Here is a 27157-nt window from a genome sequence, read left to right as displayed (position 1 = left end):
TGTTTTAACACTTGTTTAACAGAAAATAACTCAATTAGAAAATACTCAGCACCTTGAGCCCACTTCACTTTATACCTTCATATACAATGAAGTTTGTGCTGTGATAAATGTAGATAGTGAGACATGAAGTTTCTTATGAAAGTAAGTTTCTTTCCAGTACTGGCAATGAGACCAACGGAAAAGTAGATGGAGTAAGAAGAATGTGGATTTTGGTTCAACTTACTTGTGTGCATTTTTAGAAATTAGAAAGTTGAATTTGACAATGGTTTCTATCTGTGATAAGTTAATTCAGCATATTGTTTTATATGGTCAAAATTATTTCCATGGTCTTTGAAAATTTTAAAGACATATGTCCATAGATATATGTTAAAATTATTAAAAGTCACATGTAGTAAAGGCAAAATGAAATGAATTATGTACTCAGAGTAAAATGTTTTATATCTCTGAGAATAAAAATAGAGAGATTTTAAAATTAAGATTTATTTAAGAGATAATTTTAGATGATGCTTTTTTTTTTTTTTTTTTTTTTTTTACCATATTCCCTTTTCCCATGATAGGATTTTCAGTTTCATGACTTCAAATTACAAGTAACCACATTCAATGAAATTTGGAAAGTTCACTTCAGTTGGAGGGAAGCAGACTGGCCATTGCTCAAGACAGGCTTCATTTTTCCAATGCTTTGCTTTTATGTCTCCTTGTTTGCTTAGCTCCCCGGAACACTTTGCCCGTGCCTTCCTCTTACCATACCATCCCTGATTTCAAGGGCAGCGATGGTGCCCTAAGCAAAGAGAGTTTTGTATGAAATGTGAAAGTAAAGACTAGCAATTTTGGGCCAGATGAGTTAGGCTAAAAAGGCTGCTTTTCCCTACCCAACTGATATTCCTTGCTCATTGTTACTTTATAAGCTATGTGGGGGTTTTGAGCTTTGTCAGGTATTCTGGTTTGAAGAACCACGAGCTTCGAGTTTCATTTTCAAAGTATGTTGAATTGGACAAAGTGAAAAATATCTTTTCTTTCTTGCCTCCACTAGTTCATAATGTCTAAGGGGAGCACCTGGCAAACATCATCAGTGGTCTGTATTAATGGATTTCAACTGGGTAGAAATGATTCTCCTTAAACCACAAGAATGTAGGATTCCACTAGGAAGGCTCAGTCTCTGTTCAAGAGACTGTGTTTGCTGTTGAGAGTTGTCTGTGTTCCATTTGTTACATCTCATTCTGTTTTTCTTTAGGATTGAAAATAGGCTTGGTCTGTAGAACCTTTCACTGAAATAACTATTCAGATATTTTAATTCTCCACCTCTATTCAAATGTTGGAGAGAAAATGAAATTCTTTGAAGAGTTTGGTTGCTGATTCAGACTGGATTCATCTTTTTAGAAAATTTGCTTGAATATAACTGGTCTGTTCTTCTCCTTGAATATGTCAACTGTAAGGAGAAAAATGCATTTTAAAGGAATATTTTAGTTATATAAAAATATATTTTGTTGAAGTCTTTTTGACATCCATTCTAATTTCTATTGAAATGAAATGTCTGCCATTAACATTTTCTGAGCATGATGTGTCTCTTAGTTCAAATGTCAAATATGGAAGTAGATACAGACCTCAGAGTATCAATGGTAATGGAATGATCCTTCAGAAATAACATAAATTTTATGGACATTGATCAAGTTGCCATCTTCAAATTATACTTTATATAAATTATTAAAAATACAGGGTCTGGCTCAATTTCAATTGAAAATATAGGTATATGCCTTGGCTTTTAATTTTAGAAAGTATGCTGGGAAAATTTACAAATGGTTTAATGATGAGGGATGAAGCAAGCGTTTGGGATGGTTATTTTGGATGAAGAGTACCTGCTAAGTCATTATGCATGCAGTGACTGTATTTAAATGTGGTGTCTCTATTGCACAGGAAAAGCTGGGCCTATCTGAGCTTTCCAGTCAACCATGTTCAACAACGTCAGATGTACTCCTTACCACTTCCAGGTCCCAGATCACTTACATTGAAAGGAGAAAATGTAGCAGTGTTATGTAACCAAATTCTCTAGATCTGGAAGCTTTGTTGTACCTTAGAAACTAGTAAAGACTTAGGGGTGGGCACAAACATTTACAACAAAGATATGATACAAAGAGATGATTCACTTCAATAATGTCTTCCAGCCAAAGAGTGAAGACATTTTATGGGTTTACTGTATGCATTTTTTGTTACTTGAAGACACATAAAGGCACTTTTTAATGCTCTTAATTTTTCAGTTCTAGGCTCTACAAGCCAGTGACCTTAATTGAGGCCACAGGTGTTACTTGAGATACACATTTTATTGCTGTGCCACTGGTGATCTCTTCCTTCAACAACACTGTCTGCAGAAGCTCATGGACATGCTTACATGCAATCCTGAATTCCATTCATGTTGAACATTAACTTTCCCAGACAGACATAGTCCAGAAGTGAACCATAGTTGCTCCAGGTGATTGGACACATGAAAGACAAGGTAGACATAACCTGACAGACATATCAAGTTCTGGTATTGTTTTCTTCTGTATAAAGAAAGAAGCTATAAATTCTTATATTATAGCTACCTGTTCCATTAACTTGTAATAAACTTTTAGGAAAAAACACACTTGCACTGAAAATGAAGAGACATTCATTTTTAGAAGGAATAGAAAGAAATATACTAGCATGTAACATTGGAAGGCTTTAAGTTGGCCATAAGGAAATCTGGATACAGAGTAGGATAGGCTCTAACCTTTTGGTCATATTTTTATTTCTATAAGAAAACAATTTTTCAGCCCTTTCTATTTATTCATTTAGTGTGCATGCCTTAGTAGTTTATTAGTGAATGTGCGTGTGTGTGAACACTTTTGCACATATGCAGAAGACAGAGATTGAAATCAAGGTATCTTTCTCTATTGCTCTCTACCATATTTTTTGAGACAAGGTCTCTCACTAAAACCGGAACTCAGGGATTGGCTAGAATGTCTGGCCAACAAACTCCAGGGATCTGCCTATTCCGGGTTAAAGACTGGAATAACTACACTCAGTTTCTAACAAGACCCTGGCCAGGGAATGCTGTGGGATGTTCTGTATGTCCTGTGGGAGCCCTTCTTGGGTTCTTTGTGGCGTTACCCAGCAGGTCCGCATAGAGGATGATTAGGACCATGGGCCTGAGTGCAGGTGTCTGAGATGGTCTGCACTTGGCTGTGCTGGGGGATGGTCTGTATGTCAAGTTGCTCTGATTGGTCAATAAATAAAACCTGATTGGTCGTGGCTAGGCAGGATGTATAGGCGGGACTAACTGAGAGGAGAAATAAAAGAACAGGAAGGCAAGAGACACTGCAGCTGCCGCCATGACCAGCAGCATGTGAAGATGCCGGTAAGCCACCAGCCACGTGGCAAGGTATAGATTTATGGAAATGGACTAATTTAAGCTATAAGCACAGTTAGCAAGAAGCCTGCCACGGCCATACAGTTTGTAAGCAATATAAGTCTCTGTGTTTACTTGGTTGGGTCTGAGCGGCCGTGGGACTGGCGGGTGACAAAGATTTGTCCTGACTGTGGGCAAGGCGGAAAACTCTAGCAACAAGGGAACTTAGGTCTTTGTGCTTGTGTGGCATCCTTGACTGACTGACTGATACTTCATCTCCTCTGGAAATGATCACTTGTTTTGGAGATGTTATTTTCCCTTACCACTGTTTAAACTGAGAAAAGGAGTCAACTGGAGTAAAATATTATGGGGCAGTTTGCAGTTTCTAGGTCACCTTGAGGACAGAAGCCTGTTAGCATTATTTGTACTCAGTTATAGTTTATTGCAGTCTTAAGGATTTCCACTTTCATTTGTATTGTAAGAAGTGATGAAAGGAGAGTATAAGTTGTTTGTTTGTTTTTTTTTTTTAAACAGGTGATTACTATGAACTATTTTCTAGTTGTTCACAGGATGCCAGTTGTTACTGATTTGGTGAAGCCTTATCAAAATCATTGTTTAATCTGATTTTTAAGTAGCTCATAACTGAAATGTCATTTTTATTTTGCCCATCTGTCACATCTTCCTCTTTCCCCTTCTTCCACTGTCCCCCTTCTCATTCCTTTTTCTTTTCCTTCTCCCATCTTACTCATATTCATTCTACCCGTTCCTCTTCCTTGTCTTCTCTTTTTCTTTCTTTTCTTTGTGGTACTGGAGTCAAGTTTATGGACTCACACATAGTAAGCAAGCACCCAACTCCTCAGCTAACTCTTGTTTTGTTTTCAGTGTATGTGTATTACAAACACGTTGTGGGTAATACCTGCCTATATATGCATATATGGGAACCACAGGGCAACATTGAATGTCTCCTGTATCACCCTTGACTTTTTTTTTTTTTTTGAGACAGGATTCCTCACTGAACCTGTAGCATGCCTGTTGGCTTGACTGGCTGGCCATTGAGCCCCCAGAATTTACCTGTCTCTTCCTCCCAGCGTTGGAATCATAGGCACACACTGCCATGTAGCTGGAGTTTTCTCTCCGGGTCCGCAAAGCCCTGGCAGTCTGACAGCCCACTTATAAAATAAACACACAGATGCTTGTATTACTTACAAACTGTATGGCCGTGGCAGGCTTCTTGCTAATTGTTCTTATAGCTTAAATTAATCCATTTCCATAAATCTATACCTTGCCACGTGGCTTGTGGCTTACCAGCATCTTTACATGCTGCTTGTCATGGTGGCGGCTGGCAGTGACTCCTTCCGCCTTCCTGTTTTTTCTTTTCTCCTCTCTGTTAGTTCCGCCTATACTTCCTGCCTAGCCACTGGCCAATCAGTGTTTTATTTATTGACCAATGAGAGCAATTTGACATATAGACCATCCCACAGCACTGCCATGCTGTTTTTTGTTTAATGGGTTCTGAGTGTATAAACTCAGTTCCTAATACTTGTGCAGCAAGCTTTTTACTGACTGGGCCATCTCCCCAACTCTCTAGCACAGCTTTTCTTCTTGAGTGAAGTCTTGCTGCCATGGAACATCCATGATATTCTAAGGTAATATCATTATAATGATTTATTCATTATACAAACCAAATAATGAAACCATTCACATTAGAAATAAAGAATTGATTTATAGGCATAAGAACTATAGTGTTACAGATGCTTTAGACTATGAAAAAGAAAATTACCTACAAGATTTTGGGACATTATATAATAAGCTTCTTCACGGCGTTGTCTTTTATCTGTATTTGTTTGATGATCACACTTTATTTTTGCCTTTCATTGTTCAAACCAAGTTTTGCCCAGTGAGTGCTTATTATAAATATATGTCTTTATGAATGACCATGCATTTTGAGGTCACCAAGAATAAGAGGCAATTTAGGCTTTGACACTTCATCTGTACTGACACCTGGTAACTTAGGAAGACGTGATGAATCAAAGATAAAACAATCCAACATTAGAATTAAATGTTCATTGATGTGAAAATGAATCACTGAGAAATGCTCCAGGCTTGTCAGAGTATCTGAAAAGGGGAGAAAGGATATAGAGGGTAGAGTGAGGAATTTGCCTTAATAAGTCCTTGTAATAAAAGTAAGCCTCGAGCTTGAGTTAGAAGGCTGTTACAGTTCGTCTGTTTGTCTTGGAGGCTGCATAAGGTCAACTTGCATCACAGATGGAATAGAAATAGTGTGAGCTGTGGATAGAGAACTGGGGTTTGTAGTGATAATGTGGACTAATTTAAGCAATGCATCTGGGAGCTAATCTGAGCCACATATGAAAATATAGCCACATGGCCTTATGATATCATCAGTTTGGCTTGTCACAACCTACTTGTAATATAAATTAAGACAAAAATGGCTTGGACTGACTGACCTCTATAATCTCATGAAAGAGTTCTAGTTGCTGTCAGTTATTTCTTTAGACTGAGCTTTGCTCAGTTCCAGAATAAGTCAGAGCTTCTGGAAACTGGACGGTAGAAAAGGACTGGCTACTTTTGGGTGATAAGATAGGGTGGTTCTAAACTCTAAGCCTAGATTTGAACTAGATTTCTTGGGTACTAATCACTTTTTGTTCCCTCTTTATTCTAGTGGAAGAGTACCCTCTTTATTCTAGAGGAAGAATGTTGAACGGCCATTCATTCATTCAACATCTAATAGTTGCTTAGAAGTTCCTTTGAATTCATTAAATGCTTATGAGCAAAATAAAGCTCATCTTCATAATTGCAATGGGAACCCCACTCTGCAGAGCTAAAGATTTGAAATCTGAGGGAATGGACATTAGAAAAACTGCATCATGTTTGTGGAGGGCTACCTATACCTATTGCTAGCTATGACTACATTTAATTCTATATCCTTCACTTATTACTATATATTTCTTTGTGATGTGTGTACTTTATTGTTTCTTTTTTTTCTTTAGTTTCCAGGTGAGAAAAAATGAGATTGAGATAGAATACGTATTACCTAAGTTCACGCAGCTAGTAAAGGGACTTCAAATTTAAATTTACTGGCTTCAGAATATACCCTAAACAGGGACAGCATAAAACTAGTTGTGTCTTGAGGGGCCCACCACAAAATTTTTTTGTTATAGTTTTGTTTTTGAGTGTGTGTGTGTGTGTGTGTGTGTGTGTGTGTTTAGTGTAATATATGTACATATATGTGGTATATGCACATTTGTGTGGTGTGTGTATGTGATAGAGGTATGTGTGGTTTATGAATGTGTGTATGTGTGCACATGTGTGTGCACATGTGGGCCTGTGTGCATACATTCCAATGCAAATGTGAAGGACAGAGGACAATGTGAGGTGTCCCTCTCAGCCTTATGCCTTTGAGACAGATTTCTCCTTGTTCCTGGACCTAGGCTGGCATCAGTTGAGCTCCTATTCTGACTTGACCCCTACAATGTTGGAGTTGCAGACATGTGGCCTTCTCTGTTTTTTAAATCGAGGCTCTGGGAGTCTGAATTCAGCACTCTTACCCACTCAGCCATCTCTCTAGCCTCTGACCCATCATGAGATACAAAAGCCCGGAATTTTACAAAGGGAAGTGAGTGTATGCTTATTTTAAAGTTGGCCATCAGCTCATCAGGTGTTTCCACCCACAGTCAGATTTGGGAAACTCTTGTAAAGACTTACATGTAATGATAGGAAAATGTATGAGTTGAGAAAAAAGTGTGAGCAGATGAAAGTGTAATGAGGTATTGTGGTTTGGAGGGGTACTATATAAGGTGTCTAAATCCACATTCTCCTCTGGGGTGTGATATGTAGTTAGGAAAGTGACAGTGCACATAGGGGATTTCTCTTCCCATCCTTGTTTCTTTATAAAATGTTGGTGTAGTTTACTTAAATACAAACAGAACGATGAGCTGATGACTTACCAGTCTATGAAAGAGCTGTGGCTTTAAAATATGTAAGAATTAGGCATTGTATTTTCTTCACTTGGTTTAATTAAAATGTGTTCAAGGGAGAGAAGATAAAATTAAATTTACAGGGTAAAAAATTATATATATATATATCTTGACAAATATAAATACTGAATCACAATACAAATATAATACTTAATCACAATACAAATGTGCTTTATAAAAACATTTATTTTTATTGATCCTGGAAATGATTGATTGTTGACTCACAAGAGAAAGCTACAAGAGACCAGTTCTACGCATGGCATGTACTATTAATACTCCCAAGACCTTTTCAGATCCCTTTGAACAACAGACTTGCATAGCCCTTTGTTTGTAGAATGTCACATTTCTCTAAATTGTGAAGAAAATTCCTAGTTGAGAGAATAATGTTCATTTGAAAATTATTTCATCAGAAATGGTACCTGGTTTGTTCTTCTGGAGTCAGCTAATTCATAGAAAAAATTTTAAAAGTCTTTTAGTAAATTGCCAGAAATTCAGATAGAGAAGCAAACCCCATGAATGTAAAGCTTTCAGCTTAGGCAAAGTTAAGAGGGAAAATAGCATGTCAGATTCACACTCTATATAATTTAGTCAGCTGCAGCAGGAGCAAATTCTGTACCTACTCTCTCTTCCTCATTATTTTTTTTTTCTTTCTAGTGTAGAATAAAAGGGTCATGACTTCATAGCAACTCCTGGGAATCAAACTTATATGTCATGAACTCAAGGACCACAATCTTTGGGTATAATTGTTCTGTAATTTGGGGTCTCAGGATGACAGATGTCATCAGAGTAAGGAATATGGTGATCTTCAGTGCCGTTCTGTGTCTCTGTTGTGGATTTGTTTAACAGCAGTTCTTGGGGAAGTGTCTTAGATGTTAAACAACTCTCAAGATTATTTCAAGAGTTATAGAGGCCACCGATTATGTTCAATATGAAAAAATAATATTGGAGCAGGAAATTGTACCCTTTTCAGGCCCTTTTATCTTCTGTTTTAGATATTCATTTCAGGAAATTGTTATCCATTGCAGCTCTGTGGGTGGAAGTTACCAGGAAACAGATTTCATCTTCTCATAAGAAAATAAAGCAGTTTGACAGTGGGACAGACTGCTGTCTCTCTCCAGAGAAATTAAAACAGGGTGTTTCCTCTTGATTGGAGACTCTCAGGGAAGAGACAGGTCCTAGGTTGGATGGGAGGAGATGAGGCCCTTTAGATTCTCTGGTTTTAAAAATGTATGTTCTACAGCAAATGATGTTGACAATACGGCAGGGGAAAAGACCTTGTATATACTCCTAATGGGAATAAAAATTATTGTAGCCTCTATAGATATCACCACAGAGGCTCCTCAAAACAACAGCAGTAAACACAAATATAGAGCTGCTATATAATCTAGCTATATTATTCCTCATTCGCAAAGCTACCTACACATCCATGTATAGATTCACTAGTCACAGTAAACAATTATGGACTGGGGTTAATATACATTAACAGATGACTAGATAGTGTAGTATGTATACATAGATGGTTATTCAGCCATAAAAATAAAATCATTTTGTCTGCAGGAAATTGGGTGGAACTGGAGATCATAATGTTAAGCAAAGTAAGTCAGACTCATAGAGAAAAATGCTGTTTCTTTCATATATATGGAATCTAGATATTTTTAAATTATAGAAATGTATAACAGGGACAATTAAGGAAGAGGAATAAGGATTAGTGTGAGTTGAGGGGAGATAAGAAGATAAGGGGGTACATTATGAAAGTACACTGTTTGCATGTCACCATGAAAATGTTTCTTTATTAATAAATTTTTTATTCATTTTACATACCAATCACAGATCCCCCTCTCTTCCCTCCTCCTGCTACCCCAGCCTTGCCCCCAGAACCTCCCAATCCCTCCTTCTAAAAGGTAAGACCTCCCATGGGGAATTAGCAGACCCTGGTCCATTCCACTGAGGCAGGTCCAAGCCCTCTCCCTGCATCAATGCTGTGCAAGGTGTCCTCCCATAAGTAATGGGCTCCAAAAAGCCAGCTCATGCACCAGGGATGGATCCCAATCCTACTGCCAGGGCCCCTTAGGCAGATCAAGGTACACAACTGTCTTGCTTATACAGAAGGCCTAGTCCAGTCCCATGGAGGTTCCACAGCTGTTGGTCTAAAGTTCATAAATTCCCAGTAGCTTGGTTTGGTTGTTTCTGTAAGTTTCTCCATCATAACCTTGATGCCCCTTGCTCATATAATCCCTCTTCCCTCTCTTGGACTGGACTCCTGGAGCTTGGCCTGGTTGTCTACATCTGCTTCCAACAGTTACTGGATGAAGGCTCTATGATGACAGTTAGGGATTACTGGGGTAAACCAGCTCAGTCACCCTCTCCACTATTGCTAGTAATCTAAACTGGGGTCATCCTTGTGGATTCCTGGAAACTTCCCTAGCACCAGGTTTCTCTCTAACCCCATGACGTCTCCCTCTATCAAGGTATCTCTTTCATTGCTCTCCCACTCTGTCCCTGTTACAGCTTGACCATCCTATTCCTTTATGTTTTCATCCCTTATCCCCTATCCTCTATCGCCCCCCCCCCTTAGTTTACTCATAGAGAGCTCATCTACTTCCCCTTCCCAGGGGGAAGTAGATGAGTTCTTAAGGTTCTCCTTGTTATCTAAGCTTCTCTGGAGCTGTGGGTTGTAGTCTGGTTATCCTCTGCTTTACATCTCATATCCACAGATGAGTGAGTATATACCATGTTTGTCTTTCTGAGTCTGGGTTACCTCACTCAGGATGGTATTGTCTAGTTCCACCCATTTGCCTTCAAATTTCATAATGTCATTGTTTTTACTGCTAAGTAGTATTCCAAACCCTTTGCCTAGTTCAATCAAAACATGTCGATTAAAAATAGAGCATGGGAGGGAGCTTTAGATTGACAAGTTCACAGATTGCCAGGGGAACACAAGCTTATGGAAAAGAGCAGATCAACAGTGATTCACTAAAAGGCAATGTATTAATAGGTGGACTCCATCACCAGCTAGTGTGATAATGTATCTTTAACAGCTTTGCCATTTGTAATCAATTACTAGAAATCTGTTTTATAAAATGATTAAATATATAGTGCTTATGCAACATGCTTACCCTAGGTGTTTTAATCTGTCCAACATTAGAAATATTAAATATTCAATGATATGTAAATACCCAGAGAAATATGTATAATCCATTATCATATGCACAAGCAATGGGATATCATAGTAATTAAGATTAAAGTAATTGAGGGATATTTAATATGGGTAAAATATATTTAAGAATGATATTTGTTTAGCTATATACAGCCATTTGAATTTAAAATATAATTGTTTATTTTGAAATTTTAGTATAATTACATCATTTCCTCCTCCCATTTCCTCCATCCACTTATAGGAAATTAGGATTAACTTTGTTTTACTTATTGAATAAAAGGAATTAAGATTGACAACTCAAAAGACTCTCTACTAAAGATACACAACCCAAGTAGTTATATGCATATACTGTGAATTAATCACTTAAGTCAAGCTAATTAAAATGTCTGCTAACTCAATAAAAAGAATTATGCTTTTAGTAAAGTCAGTAGCAACATAATTCCCCTACAAATCCTGGCTAATACTGATCCCCTTCTATGGGTAACTCAGACATAGTTAGCTTATAATGTTGTCCTTGTTTACAAAATATCATTTTTTTGAAACTATATGAGGTTCCATAGGCACCAAGTTCTCTCCTCCTAGTTCCTTCGAGTCTGTTCATCAACAGTAGTCATTATTAAACACCAATCCCTTTAATGACCACTTCTCAGCCTAAAATGCACTTACTCTGTGCTACGTATGATCTGATTGTTAATACTAGGTTAGATAAACTTTGTAGGCAGTTAAGTAGTGGCAGATAAAGAGGAAGTGTCAGGTTTATCCTGCAAAGCCCTGGGTTTGAAAATTCAGGAACTTGTACCCAGTTGTCATACTGTGTGGTTTTATAGTTGTGCAGTGTTATTTTGGCCACCTTTAACAACAGACCATAAAGTGAATGACTTAAAAAGCAGCTGTTTATTTCTTACACTTCTTGGGTCTGGGAAATCCAAGAATAAGCTGCCAGTGTGTTCAGTGTGTCAGTGAGGGCCATTTTATGCTTTGTAGGTGGCTGCCTTCAGGGTGCTATTGAACACCGTGATGACATTCAATAGATATAAACAGACACACTAGTCTTTCCTTCTCCTTTCGGGGTTCTAATTCTTTTCTGAGGGGGTGTCTTGATTTCTTTAAGCTATTAAATAATAGCTTAAAGAATGCTGAAGAATTTCACCTTGAAGACTAATGCTTCAGCAAATAAACTTGTGGGGGGGGCAGATCAAGCAGTCTATAACAACAATTTAAAGTGCATTTATAATATTAACATGACAACACACCAGGAGTTCTCAGTTAATTTTGTGTCTCAGGAACCTTGGGACAAACCGTGAACTAAGGAAATCACACTGCCCTCTAGTGACAACCAGCTTCCTGAGCTGTGGAAACTCTAGAGTGCACATTTCAGGATGTGGATGCTCTTGGAGTCTGTGGCAGAATAGTGACTGAATAGAAGCAAGTAGACTTAACAAACATTCCGATGTAGAATGCTACTCAAGAAGGAAGGAGGTGAAATGTTTTCCTATAATGACATTTTAAAATGATTCTTTTCTGTTTTCCTCACCCTCTCCACTGTTTCTGGATGTGTGTGTTTTCTACCCTGTGAACCAAGGGGAAAGTTTTGGTTTTAGTTTTTCTTTTATTTTTTAAAGCAAGTATATTCAGGAAACATATGTGAGGAAATGAATCACTGGTAAAATTTCCAGTTGGATTTTGCATCATAAGGAAGGAAAAGAATTCCAAAATAAACTCTGTCCTTCCCAAAGGGACATTTAAAGTCACTTTGATTTGAATTGCTATGTGGTTTAATGTAAACACAATAAATAAACATTTCCAGACACGCAGTGACTAGAAATGAGGAAGCATACAGATTGTTTTTATAAAGTACTGAACCCCAAAGGAAATAGAGATAATTTATTTGTATTTTTAACATCCTGGACTTTTGTGCTGAATTAGATCTTAGTTTACATATTTCAAGAGATGTTACTACCTTGGTATATTAATATTGCAGATAAAATAGCTGTCTATAATCCTTTGGGTTAAAATTTTCCTACCATATGCTGATGCCAGATCAAAAGAAATAACAGTTAAACATTTCTCTGAAGGCTCAGATAAACAACAAATCCATCACTCAGAAATGATGACTTTTCTGATTGAGGTGAGAAAATTGTATTTAACATGTTCAACAATCAGTCCAGAGAAGATAATGTCTATGTGTCCACCTAAGTATATTCACTGAACTGCATCCCTAAATTTTTCTAACTTCTGATCTTGAATAGTCTGGTGGACATAGTAATTACTTTTATCTTTCAAGGAAAATTGTTGCTTTTTTGACAAATACTACTTATTATCCTATCACCCTTTGAGATCAGTATTTCATATGTTGACAACAACCCTAGCTTAGCAGAGTCAATATTTTCCTAAGTGTTAATTTGAGACCCCCTGGGGCATAGACACATTTGAGACAAGAAACACATCTGCTTTATGTGTATTTCTTAGTATTCTTAAAGGAGATTCATTTGATGCCTACTTCTTGACAAATGTGCTGATGGGACCTCATCTTTTATTCTTGTGAGTAGTACTACTTAATCTGGGTGATGCTCTTGCCAGAGTATGGTTTACACCAGTATCTGAAAACTATTTCATCAATACCAAAGAGTACTGAGTTTCCAAATATGTGTTATGCAGTGTGATTGTGATTAAGTTGTATGAATGAGACAGAGGTGATCTGTGATGGGAATCTTTAGTGATCCAGAAAATAATGTTCCTGTTATGAATATCAGCACTTCATTAAATTCTTGTTATGTGGCAGGTAATGAATTAAGTTCTTCCTATATAGTTTCTTTTCTTTATTTTACTGTGTTATGTTTTGTTGCTGCTGTTATTGTTGGGAGTAGTGTTGAAGCAGGATTTCATCATACAGCCTCGGCTGCCTTGAAACTTGTTATGTATTCCTTACTTCCTTTGAACTCACTACCCTCTTATTTCTGCCTCTTAATTGTTTGGATTATAGGCATTCAACACCATTCATCGCTTCTTGTTTATTTTAAATATACAGAATAGTTGCTGTTGATCCTCAGTTCCCAACACAGTGTGATAGTTTAGGCATGGTGCTAATTTATGTATTTATGCTCACTAAAGTTCTAATGTAGATCCATGGGTGCACTTACAACTGCAAGTGAATTTACATCTGTGTACTTGTGATTCTCTTACCATGAACATGTGCTTTTCTCTTCATATCTTGCAAGTGATTCCTATTATTATGAAGCTTGGGTTCCTTGTTTCACTGCTATTGAAACAAAATACTTATGTCTCATATACCTACTTACTGTATTTTTTTTAAAAGATTTATTTTAATGTTTCGAGAAACATTCATCGGTGCAGAATGTTTATATATATGCTCATCACAGCAGCATGTAACACACACACATATGCACGCACGCACACATGCACGCACATGCACACACACAATCTCTTGAAAATTCACTTTGTTTCTGATATTTAAATCCTTAGCCATCCAAAAAATATTGATTTGAAATAGAGTTAATAGTTTTCCATTTTTCTCATATGTATAACACATTTTTCTCATCATTGAATGTGTTCTTCCTTTGCCACTAATCAAACACACAATTCATATCAGCTGCCATAGATAAGTACACTTGTATATGTATCTTTGTTTTGTTCCTTTGGTGATTTATCTACCCACAAAAATAGCACTAAATTACTGCAACTTTGTAATAAATCCCTTTGTGCAGAGTTCAAATACTTCTTTCTCTGTTAGTTTTTACCTTTTGTGATTGAGCTTTTGTGTATACATTTTAAAGTTAGTCATGTTGTAAAAAACAAAACAATATACTTTTGGGGTTTTGATCGACATTTCATTGAGTTCATATATTAATTTGTAAAAGATTAGCATCTACATTTGCCTTAGTTGTACCATGAGGAACATTGTATACATACATCCACTCAAATCTTCTTTTACATCTTTATATTGTTTGCTTTCATATTCAATTCTTATACCTTTTTGTTAAGTTTATTCTATGGTAATTAAACAATTTTTGACCGTGTACACTAAAGCATTAAAATTTAAAAATATTGTTTACCAAACATACTTATGCTGTCCTGTAGCAGAGCAATTAGCTATTTGAAACACTAAATGAATGGCCAGCCATTGCAGTTCATTTGCTTATATCTTATTTATAATGCTTTATCTTTGGAATTAATTTGTTACTAATTTCTAAATATTTACTTATTTTTATTATGTATATGTATATGTGTGTGTATGGGTTTTACCTATATGTATGTGTATGTACTGCATATGTCCTGGATGCTCACAAAGTCCACAGGAAGGCTCCAGGTCCCTTAGAACTGGAGTTATGGATAGCTGTGAGTGAAGATGTGAGTGCTAGGAACTGAACCTAAGTCTGAGTCCTCTGAAAGGCAGCAAGTGCTCTTAACTGCTGAGCCATCTCTCCATCCCCTATTTTGTGATTTATTTGGCAGAATCTTAGTGTTATTTTTGTATCTTTTTTTAAAAAATATTTTTGATAATTCATAGGTACTATATTTACATAATTTTCACCCTTCCTCTCTCCTTTCCAGCTACTCCATACTCACTCTCAATTTATTACTTCTTCTGCCATTATTGTCTTTTACACATATATACAACCTACAAAGGTCCATTTAGTGTTTTTTTGTATGCTCATGAGTTTGTGCTGGCCACTTGGGATTGGTTTACTTATTGGAGGCTCTTTCCTAGAGAAGACAGATTCTTCTCGTTCTCTCCCATTGGTTGCCTGTAGCTCTTAATCTAGGGGTGGGGCCTTGTGAGGGTTTCTCAACTATGCTGGCAGGTAAGCTTGTCTGCTCATTATTTAGGTCTGTTTACACATTCATATTACTGAGATTCACGGGTGCAGCATCCTTTTCATGTCTAAGAGACACTATCTCACATCAAGCATCCTGGTCCTCTGCCTTGTACAATCTTAATATCTCCTCTTCTGTGATGTTCTCTGAACTTTAGGTGTGTTGTAATTGTATCATTGGTAGTTGGGCACCCCATGGTCACTTACTTTCTGCATTTTGACCATTATGGATCTCTGCAAACACCATATTTCGATCTTCTGCACAAATAAGCTTCTTGGACAAGGGATGAGAGCTACCTGTGTTACTTTTAAAACTTTTAGGCTTAGAACTTTTCCTATGAAATTAATTACTAAAAAGGTAAATATCAGATATGGACTTTTATGATATATTTAATCATATTGTTTATTAACTGGCTATCACAAAATGATAAATAACACCAAAGAATGGCATATGAAACTAGTATGCATTTTAAAATATAGAGGACATAAAGTTCATTTTATCAACAGTATAATTAACTTAGAACTTAGCAGCAAAAATATTTAAATCCATTACTTAAACAATTTAAAATTAAATAATCTTGAAGCTGGTATGTTTGTAATGAAAAGAATTTCTATTTATTTATTTGCATACTTTAAAAAAAGGTGTCTGGAAACAAATGATAATACCCTGATGAAAATTGACTTATATTTCCCTATGTCAGTTTTGTATTGCTGTTTTAAAATTTACCACCAACAGAGTGGCTTAAATGACACATTTATTGTAGCATAAATCTATAGGTCAGAAGTCTAGCAGAATTCATTCAGTTCTTTACTCTGTAATTATAAAAGCTGAAGTGAAAGTATCTCCTTGTTGAGAGGCTCTATGAAGAACTGCTTCTAAATTACTGAAGGTATTGGGAGAGCACAGTCTTTCCATGGTAGGATCGATTTCATCTTCTTGCCTTGCTGATGAGGGATGCCCTAAAGTCCACAAGCATCTCATTACTATTGCATGTGATCTGCAGCATGTCAGAGTCAGCACGTCCCAGTGCATGAGAAACTCCCACGCCCCTTTCCTTTTGATATCTTTTTCTGCCCAATGTCTGTCTATCCCTCCAGTGGAACAAAGTTCTGCTCTCTTAATTCTGATGTGGTTAGATGACATTCACTTCAGCAGTTTAGGATATTCTCCATATTTTAAGTCTATAAGCATAATTCTATCTATAAAGTCAATATGGTAAGTAACATAAGTATTTGCAAATTCCAGTAATTAAGTCATGGGCACTTATTTGTGTGTGCATGTATGGTGAGGAGGACTGAGTAGTTTTCATATTTATTTGAAATTTTAAAATAATGACAATTTTCTGTCCAGTCTAGTAACTAAATAAGCATGAATGTACAGAAAATTCTACTCTTCCCTGAGGCAATACAGCAGAGTGTGAGAATCGTTACATTCTTTCATAATCCTCCTTTTCTCCTCCACTAAAAACAATGTTTTAGATTTATTTACTTTATTTTATCTGCGTGAGTGTTTTCCTCATGTATCCCTGTCCTCCAAGTGTGTGCCCAGTACTGGAACTTGTCAGAAGACCTTGGATCCCCTAGAATTGAAGCTATGGATGGTTGTGAACCACCGTGTGAGTGCTGGGAACTGACTCTGGTGCTTAGTAAGAGGAACTCTTAACCACCAAGCCATTTCTCCAACTCCTCTCTTTTCATTTCTAAGAAACATTGGGGTCCTACGAAGAACTAGTAATGTGAAAAATGTAATATATTTTGGGGAATTCTTTAAAGTTTTCTTCTCCTTTCTTCCTGCTTTCTCTTTGTCTTCTTTCTTACCTTCCTTCCTTCTCCTTTCTTGTTTCCTTCCACCAAAAGCAGAATACATCAAATGTTAGAAAGAATAACATCTATGGAGTAGAAAATTCCTTGTATTTTTCAGTAATTTGTGACTACTTTCCATACAAGATGCTGCCCTTTTCTATCACTGCAGATGAATAATGCAAGCATCAGAAAGCAGAAATGACCTTCCCATACCTGGGAAGAATTAGTCATAGTTTTTAAATTCTGACAACTTTGATTTCAAGGCCTGAGTCTTAGAAAATATCCTCTACTGAAAATTTATACTTCCCTCCTCTGATTTGTCTCACAATCTTACTGGATTTATGTATGTCCTTCTAGACTAGATTTCAGTCTTTTAAAAGCCCATTGAAATAAGCCTCGGTGTTGATTTATGTGACATATTTACTTGAATTTATCATTTATTTTTACACAATCAGTCAGTTCACAGAAGATTTTCTCCGGGTCGATTCAGTGGATGGATTTGCTTATGAATTCTGGGGGTTACAATAAGGAAGTTTTACAACAGTTGACCTATGTATGCTCCTCAAGTTTGTAGCTTTAAGAACATTGTATGTATTCTTTATGTGTATATGTTACTGCATTTCATGTAGATGGAGAGATGGTATCTTCTGATAGTAGTGGAACTTTCGAAATACAGTAAACTTACCAATGTAAACTTACTGTTAGACACATACATTATGAGTAAAGACACCAGGAAGTATTGCAACCTAATATTAAGATGGCTATCAATGCATGGTTTGCATGTGAAGTCAATTAAGTTTCGAGTTTACAGAGCACTTCCATCATGTTAGTCTGAGGATAAAATTCTATGAAGACCAGACCTTGCCTCTGAGAAACATGGATATGAAGAAACCGTAGACAGGAACAAGTCAGTGATGTAATCCTGGAGTTGAAAGCCAGGTATAAGGAGAGATTTGTTGATGTAAAGATATTGTTTCTCTCTATGAATGGCTTTATGAGAATCAAGGCAATGCAGGGAAACTGCAAGCTTGATGTCTAGTCAGACACATCCATTTGAGTGTTAACTAAAGAGGAAGTGGTGCTGACTAAGACTGTTGTAGTAAATCAGAACCCAAGAAGGCAGTGAAGCACACAGGCTTGGTGGGAGAGGAAATTGAAGATCTTGACTTGGCTAGTGAGTTGTACTGGCAACTGAGTCATAATGTGTGTGGCTCATGGGAACTGTTGAAGCTAGCTTATTCAATTTCATGGTTTTCCTCCCATAGCCTTTGATGCCTTTTTTTTTTTTTTATCATGTTTTTAACATGAGATGAAAAGACATAGTCTGGGTATAGAATTTACCACTTTCAAATTCTGTGGCTTTGGGCAAACTACATGACTTCTTCAGATCCCTTAAGAAATCATCTGCAAAATGTGTGGAATAATTTCTTTCTTACAAAGGTTTGAAAAGGTCTTTTTTTTTTTTCTTCATTGAACTACATATTGTGCATCAGATGATCAGGCAGTGATCCCAGCTGCTGTTCTGTATACTGTGTCAGCTTTAAAGAGGTGAGGTTGTTGTCACTTCTTGGTTTATGTGCATAAACCATGCACATAATTGGAATATTTGCTTCCATATTTCTGACGAAAATTAAGTTGTGAAGTTAAATTTTATCATAAATTTGGGGATATAAATTTACTTGTTATAGTGTAATGGCTGCCTTCATTTCTTACCTCATAAGCAGCAGAGCTTAGCTAAGTAGTTTAAGACTGTGGTCCCCAACCCAGGTTGCATTGTTAGAGTCATCTGGAAAGATTGCCGAAACCGTTATCCAGATGCTACCCCAAGCCATGGAACTGAGAATTCCTGGCTGAGTAGCTCTTATGTTGTAGCAGATCATCATCTATGAGGTGGTAGAGCCTACTTTATAGAGTTGATTTGAGGATCACAATAAAAAAAAATCTTTTCCAAAGCAACCGATGCAAAGTAATCTTAAAGCATTTTAGATCATGCTCTTAGGGACATAAGCATGCACTAAGAGAAACAGGAGAGAACAAAGGAAGTCAAAGGCAACAATATGTCATTTATTGAACATAGCAAGAGAAAAAGTTTGCTGAAAATCCCATCTCCACCATACCATTTAGTCCATTTTAATGAATATGTGCTTGTGGCTTTCTCCAGGACTACAGAATTCATTCCTCAGGCATCTCTAATGATTAAGAACAGGAACAAGGACCATCTTATGAATGGCAGGCACTATTAGGAGGGAAGACTTCTAGGGCAGGTTGCTTCCTTTTTTCCTTCCTTCCTTCCTTCCTTCCTTCCTTCCTTCCTTCCTTCCTTCCTTCCTTCCTTCCTTCCTTCCTTTCTTTTAATTAGTAATGATGGTGTTTTTCCCATCTTTTTTTAATTTAAGAAAAAATTTTTCATTTTACATACCAACCACAGATCCCCCTCTTATTCTTGCTCCCGCTCTCTCCCCCAGTCTCCGCCCCCCATCTGACCCCACTCCATCCTCTGCTCCAAAAGAGTAAGACCTCCTATGAGGAGTCAGCAAACCCTGGTACATTCAGTTGAGGCAGGACCCCCTCCCCCATCAAGGCTGGACAAGGCATCCCACCATAGGTAATGGACTCCAGAAATCCAGCTCATGCACCAGGAATAAATCCTAATCCCATTGGCAGAGGCCCCTCAAACAGACCGAGTTATACAATTGCTTGCTGTATTCAAAGACCTAGTCTTACCCAATGCAGGTTCCACGACTGTCAGTCTAAAATTCCTGAAATCCTAATGATTCACTTGTCTTTGTAGATTTCCTCATAGTGATCTCCCCATTGCTCATATAATCCCTTTTCCCTCTCTTTGACTGGACTCTGGGAACTCAGCCTGGTGCTTGGCTGTGGATCTCTGAATCTGCTTCCATCAGTTACTGGATGAAGGCTCTAGCTTCTTTGGAGCTGTGGGTTGTAGTCTGGTTATCCTTTGCATTACATCTAGTATCCATTTATGAGTAAGTACATACCATGTTTATCTTTCTGAGTCCGGATTACCTCAATTGAGGATATTTTCTAATTCCATCCATTTGCCTGCAAATTTCATGATGTTATTGTTCTTTATAGCTGAGTAATACTCCATTGTGTATATGTACAAAATTTTCTTTATTCATTCTTTGGTTGAGGGGCATCTAGGTTGCTTCCAGTTTCTGTCTATTATGAATAATGCTGCTATGAACATAGTTGAGCATGTGTCTTTCTGGTATGTATTTAAGCAAATGAATCACAGTTTTACTAGATATGGTCTTATTTCAAATTGGTAATTTCACAACAACATTCTGAACTTAGAGTGTGCTTACTCAAGTGAGCCATACAAAGAAGAGAACTATCATGATATTACTTATATTTGGAACCTAACACTAGTTGAATTCACAGATTCAGAGGGTAGTATAATGATTACCAGGGCTTGCATTGGTGGACTGGGGAGGGAAAATATTAGTTAAATGTTATTAGTGCATGGGAAGAATAAGTTCTGATGGCCAGTTGAGCATTGTGGTGATTATATGTCAGACATATATTTTGTCTTTCACAAGCCTGAAAAGAGTGGAATTGTAGTGAGCTTAGTGCAAAGGAAAGGTAAGTGTTGACGCAAAGCAGGAAGTGGTGCATCTCTTTGTTAGCATAGTTTGGTCATCTTACATTGTGTGTTCATATAAATACTTCACATTGTACGTAATGAATGTGTACAGTACTTATTTGTTTAAAAATAAAATAAGATTTAGAAAGAGGTGACTGGAAAGAGTGACCTGAAAACATGACAGGACAGTACAAAACTAACGAGAGCGCTTGACACAGGGGATAAGTCCCATCCTCAGGCAGGGGAGTACTCCAGAGGACTAGAGTTTAAGGTGAAGCTAGAAGAGGAATAGAGCTACTGGTGTGAAGAGCTTGGAGACAAATGTGTGTGAATAAGTAGGTTGTGTAGAAATGGAGAGACTTCCAGAGAGAGGGAGAATACAAATGAGGTTTCTTTTAGAACTCTCCTGAGCTTATCGGATTCCTGTGACACCTGACTGTGGAGTTGTGGAACACATAGTGCTGAGACCCCAGGCATCTTAAAGCTAGGCTAGTGTAAGAAGTTGACTCAGAAATGGAAAAATATATTAAAGTGATTGTATCATTAGCAAAAAGGAAAAAAGTCAGTTTTAAGGCCATTGAGAGCAGAAGAAAATTGTTTTTCCTCAGGGAGCTTTAGTAAGATGATAGGAACCCTTCAGGATTCTTAGAGGAACTGGTATTTGTCATGGTCCTTAGAGAGCAGGCCGAGACCTGCAACTGCAGGTCAAGGCCGCTTGTCATTTGTACTTGACTCTGTTTTGACCCTTGTCTTGTTTGTTCAGGTAGGATTGTGTCTAAGCAGAGCCTCTGCATCTGTCCTGAACCTCAACTGCAGCCTTATCCTTTTACCCATGTGCCGGACACTCCTGGCTTATCTTCGGGGATCACAGAAGGTAGGGAAAAAAACTTGATGAATTTCTGTGGAAAAAAATCAAGTGTAATGATTACATGTTAGTTCTCCTGTTTTTATGAACTGATTTTATTTGGAAGTTTTCTTCTCAGTGGTGGCAAGGGACACATGGTCAGAAAGCTACTCTGCAAAACTAGCCCAGGGCAGAGGATTGCAGACATATCTTTAATCATGCTTTCAGGTACTATTTTCAGTACTTCGGGACTCTCATGACTCGTAAGAACAAGCTCTATTTTAAGCTTGAGAACCTGAGGTACAGAGAATATGGCTTGACCAAGATCAGAAATGAGTGACCGACAGAGCTAAATTGTTTCAGTGATCTGTGAAAGACATAATACTGATTTACTCTAGTGAAACTCAGTTGTTTTTTCAGGTAATTATATTTGGAAAGTGTTTATCTTAATGCAGTCATTTATGGAAATAACATTCCCTGGGTTGCAAGTTCTTAAAGGCTAGGATGAGAAAGAAAATAAGTGGCAGGAAGTAAAAAGTAGAGAGTTGTTGCCTAGTATGAAGCACAGATATTCAAAGATTCCTGGCAGTTATTTTTCTATAAAATCGAGCAGGTATTTAAAACCACAGATTCGATTGGTCTAACTTAAAAAATAAACTTATTTTTTGCAACACAAAGGCAATCATATATTCTATCAAATTTAAAGATTAAAAAAAAATATGCCAGGTTATCAGAGAGTTTCACCTACCTGTGTTCCAACAAAACCACGGCTGATGACAGTTGGGGACAAATGCCAGCACAGACATTTAAGTGCAGTGACATTTGCTTTGAAGAACATAAGGTCACAATGCAGTTCTAATATTTTTATCTAACAGCTTGTCTTTCAGTTTTTCAAATCAATAACATACCTTCTCACATTCGTTTGAATTGCATCAGTGAATAATTATGTCATAATTCTCTCAGTTTTGACTAATAGACTCATGTTATATTTACAAATTTTTGATGATACTAGCAAGAATGTAATGAAAAAATTTGTACATATTTTGACTGGTTGTATTACTCTTACCGTATAAATTCATGTTTATTTAGGTTCCAAGCAGGAGAACAAGAAGATTATTGGATAAAAGTAAGACATTCCACATAACCTGTGGCATAACTATCTGTATTTTTTCAGGTGAGAAAGCTGAAAAGCATGATTTTATTAGAATTGTATATTTTACCAATGTAGAATATTTGATTTTCTTCTGTATGTTTTCACCTACCATGAACTTATTTGGTGATTTTCTAATTATATATGTTAGTCGCTCTTTTGTGAATTGGAGGAGAGTTGTAAAAGGAACTACAGAACATGGGTGTTTCTTATGGCATTTTGCATTATGTTGTCCAGGTGCTGAACCCAAGGTCATAGTGATTTTCTTGTAAATTATTTCATTTGTAAAGTTTAAAATAAGGAGACCAAGCATTTCCAAGCTTAAAAGTATTATGGTATGACCTTATGTGAATGAAAATTAGAATGTGAGTTTTTCATTTAAAAATATGATGCTAGCTCAATATGTATTTTGCAAGCATGTTTTATATCGATAATTGGGTACAATAGATTTTAAATTTGTGTAATTTTATCTTGATTCATTTCAAGTTAGCAAATGTAAAGTGAGAAACTTTAATAGTTGATTCAATATAAGTTTTAACCTTGAACATTTATATATAATATTATATATATACATTTATATAATATATATATATATATATATATATATATATTGACATGTACCCACCAATACAGTATCATATGGAATATTTCCACTGTTCTGAACATACTCAGTGTTCTACCAGTTTGTCTTTCTCTTTTCTCTGAAACTCTCCTTTTCCTATCTACAGATTTTTTTCTTTTCTTTTCTTTTTTTTTTTTATGTCAGGTAGCTAGAACCATAGAATGCATTGGCTTTTCTGATTTGCCTTGTTCGCTGCATCATATAAATTTAAGTTCCTTCCTATATTTTTTATCACTTGATGGCTCATGTCATTTCAGAGTTGACTGGTATTTATTTCACTGTCCAGATAAACTGCAGTTCATGCATTCAACTACATCCTGGTTGCTTCCAACTTTTTTCAATTATGGCTGAAGTTGCTGTAAAATAATCTGTCTGTGTCTCTGTTGTCTCTGTTACCCTTTCCTTCTCTCCCTTCCTTTTCTGTCTCTGAATCTGTCTCTGTCTCCTGTGTGTATGTCATATGTGTGTTTTGTGACTAGAGGGTTCTTAAGTATTTTGGGGTAAGTGTGAGAAGAAGATAAAATGAATTTTATCATCCAAAGAGGTCATCCCCCATCAGTGAAACTGATTCCCATTTCAGCAGCCATTCTTTTATGAAACTGATTTACATTATTGCAGTTCATCATAAAAGGGTGAAACATTTTCTTATGCTTATTTATCATTTACATATTTCCTTTTATGAGGTACCTGTTCAGATCTTTGACTCTTCTTTTAATCAGATAATATTTTAGATTGTTGTTTTAAGTAGTTCACACCTTTAATCCCAGAATTTAGTAGGCAGAGGCAGGTTGATCTTTGAGTTGGAGGCCAGACTCGTTTGCATAGAGGGTGTTCAAGGACAGCCAGGACTATGCAGAAAACCCTATCTTGAAGAAAACAAAACAAAAACAAACAAGAAAGAGTCCCGTCTCAGGACTTTAAGTCTTTGAAAGTTGGGTTTTGCCCAGTCTGCAGCATGTGTTCTCATCTCTTCCATTCCTGGAAGAAAACAATTAAAAATGTTGTCTACTTTATCAGTCATTTTTTTTACAGATTATTTCTTTGAATTGAGTCAAAATATTAATTTATTGATTCCATGTGATTTCCATAAAATATTAATGACATTCCTCACAGAATCAGAGAATATATGGAATTATAGTATAGCTTATATGGAAATGAGAAGAAAGTAAAACAGACTGAATAGCCAAAGTAGTCATGAGCAAGAAGAACAAAGATGGAGGCATTATGCTCTCTAACTTTAATTTTGATTCAATTTATTACAAAAGTATAGAAATCAAGAGCATTATGCAGAGCTAGAGAGATAGCTTGGGTTCCCAGCACCCCCACTAGGTGCATTACAACTGCCTGCAACTCTAGTTATCGGGGATCCAACACCCACTTCTAGTTTCTGCAGGCACATGTCCACATGTGGTATACACAGACACACATATGCCCACAGATACACGTTTTTAAAAAGAGAGGGTGATATTAGCATATAAAAAGACACAGAGAATCTCTGAGATGACTCAGTGGGTAAAAGCATGTTCCACACAGGCCTCTTGACCTGAGTTTGACCAGAACCCACACAGAGAGTCAGAGTTCATGGTATGGATCAGTCGTCCCAGAACTCTTTATTGCTAGATCAGAGACAGGAGAATAGCTGAAAGCTGAGGCTGGCTAGCTGGCCTACATGATGCTGTGCAGTAGAAAGAAAAGAGACCTTGCCTCAACAAGTTGGAAGGTAAGAACTGACACTTGAAAGTTGTCTTTGGACCTCCACATATGTGCTGTTGCATGTATGTGCATGCAGACCAGAAAATTGGTTATTTAAAAAGATAAAAAGACACATAAACAAATGAGTCAGAATAGTGTGCTCAGAAATAATGCCATGCAGTTGCAGTCAAGTGATTCTCTACATAGGTGCCAAAAACACAGTGGATGAACAGGAGCCTTGCCATTAAATTGTGCTCAGCGTACTGAGTCTTCACATAACTCTAACTCCAAATAAAAATCAGCTTAAAAGTAGATTAAAGACTTACATTTTTGATGGAAAGATAAGGGGGTTTAAAAGCCCAGCATTTAAGAGTGCTGCTCAATCATGAGGACTGGAGTTCAAGACCATATATGGTAGCTCACAAAAGCCAGAAACTCCAGCTCCAAGGGATCTAGAACCATCGTATGGCCTCCATGGACACTTGCTCACATACATTGTATGTGTGCATACAATCATGCAGACATGCACATTAATAAGAACAAATAAATTAAAATCTTTTAACATGTGTAACCTTGAAAATGCGAAAAACAAACAAAAACTGTATGCTGAAATCCTACTTTTTCTTTCATTTGTTGTCTCTGGTCCTTGTAAAAGCATTATTGGTTATATTCCTTTCAGTCGAATTTTGGATTCTCAATTCCCTTGTTTCATTTGTGTATTTTTTCTGCCAGTAACATGCTCTCTTGAGTACTGTAACTTCTTGGCAATTTGAGAATCTTTCTGCTTTTAATGCAACCCTTTGTTCATGCCCAACTTGATTACCTGACTTATAAGTCCTAAAAGTTAACTTCTAGGATATTTGGCATCCTGAGCATCTTTTACCATTATTGGTCTTTGTGGCTAATCCATAGTTCTTGGTTTTTCTGTATATTATAGTCTTAAGTTTCAGGGATTATAAGCTTGTCTAGTTTCCAGGCCATGTTACCTTTGAACCAGTAAACTTCATATGTTATTGTAAACTGTAATGGTTTATTAGCCACTACAGAACATGTACGTCTTATTTTTTGTGGCAGACCAGCCTCTACATTTATTTACCCCAGTAACTCATGAGGAATGAGGGATAAGAGACTTAGTTAGAAATAAAGAGGCGAGAGAAAACAGAGAGACAACACAGGATAGACTCGGGTGGGCCTGGATCCTCACCCACTGGCCCAGAACTTTATTCCAAAGGTCTATTTATAGCAATACCAAAGGGTGGAATAAAAGACCTCCCCCTTGCAAGTTACAGTGAAGTGTAGACCCTTACAAACACCTGATACTCAGGCCTGTGGTCCAGTCAACTTCTTTTGCAGTCTTGCTGGGTACAGCCTCTAGGAAACCTAGTGGGCTCCAACACTTTTCTGTCTCCATCATTTTACAGATAAATTTAAGATTAATAGACAGGTTATAGGGTCAAAGCTACAGGAATTTTTTTAGTCAGTGCATTATAATAGAATGTCACTTTATACTCACTTAAACACCAATAACAGATTGGTGAAGGAGGAGGTATGGCAGCCTCATTGAACAGATTATTTGTTCTCTGCTTGCCTGTCTTGAGATAATTTTCTTCCCTGGCTATGACAAAAAGAGTTGTCTCAAACCTCTCATAATTCCCCGATGCATGCATCTTTTATACACCCTCAGAGATAGGTGAGCGCTGTGTTGGTGGTGTGGTTATAGGTGGGATATTTGTCAAGTGGTGATTATTGTTTTTCCTACTTTTTCTTTTGTGGCATGCCTTTCAACACTTTCCTGTTGAGCTTAAAGAATTAGTTATTGATAGTGAAAAACTTCAGCTGGATAAAAGCCATCCAGTAGGCTGCGATTGGGATGGATGACAGTGAAGTATATAAGATAGAGTAGGCTGGAGCAATGGGAAAGATGAAGGATGTGCAACACAAAGATTTCCAGGAAACGACTTAGTAAACAAATGAATGCTTGTGTTGATAGACATAGAATAATAGAATATTGGGTAGAGGAGAGAGGGGGGCAGGGAGTAGAGGAAGAAATGGGAGACATTGAGTGAAAATCTCTAGATCTTGGCCTAA

The 27157-nt window shown here is 37.0% G+C and overlaps 1 protein-coding gene across 4 annotated transcripts in view; it reads left to right on the top strand.

Annotated features, from left to right (window-relative positions):
* The window catches only part of Nox4 (NADPH oxidase 4), a 136380-nt gene that overhangs the window by 9354 nt on the left and 99869 nt on the right, over positions 1-27157 (top strand). For 3 of the 4 annotated variants that reach the window (XM_037197659.1, XM_028856725.2, XM_028856724.2), the window contains exons 3-4: positions 21525-21635; positions 22695-22779. In XM_037197659.1, coding sequence (XP_037053554.1) covers positions 21525-21635; positions 22695-22779 — 196 coding nt within the window. The remainder of the gene's footprint in view (positions 1-21524; positions 21636-22694; positions 22780-27157) is intronic. The other variant, XM_028856729.2, reaches the window with a different exon arrangement.

The sequence above is a fragment of the Peromyscus leucopus genome, chromosome 1 (assembly GCF_004664715.2).
Source record: "Peromyscus leucopus breed LL Stock chromosome 1, UCI_PerLeu_2.1, whole genome shotgun sequence".
In the NCBI taxonomy this organism is placed as follows: Eukaryota; Metazoa; Chordata; class Mammalia; order Rodentia; family Cricetidae; genus Peromyscus; species Peromyscus leucopus.
The sequence above is the reverse complement of the archived record's forward strand: the minus strand, read 5'-3'. Positions and strand labels throughout refer to the sequence as shown.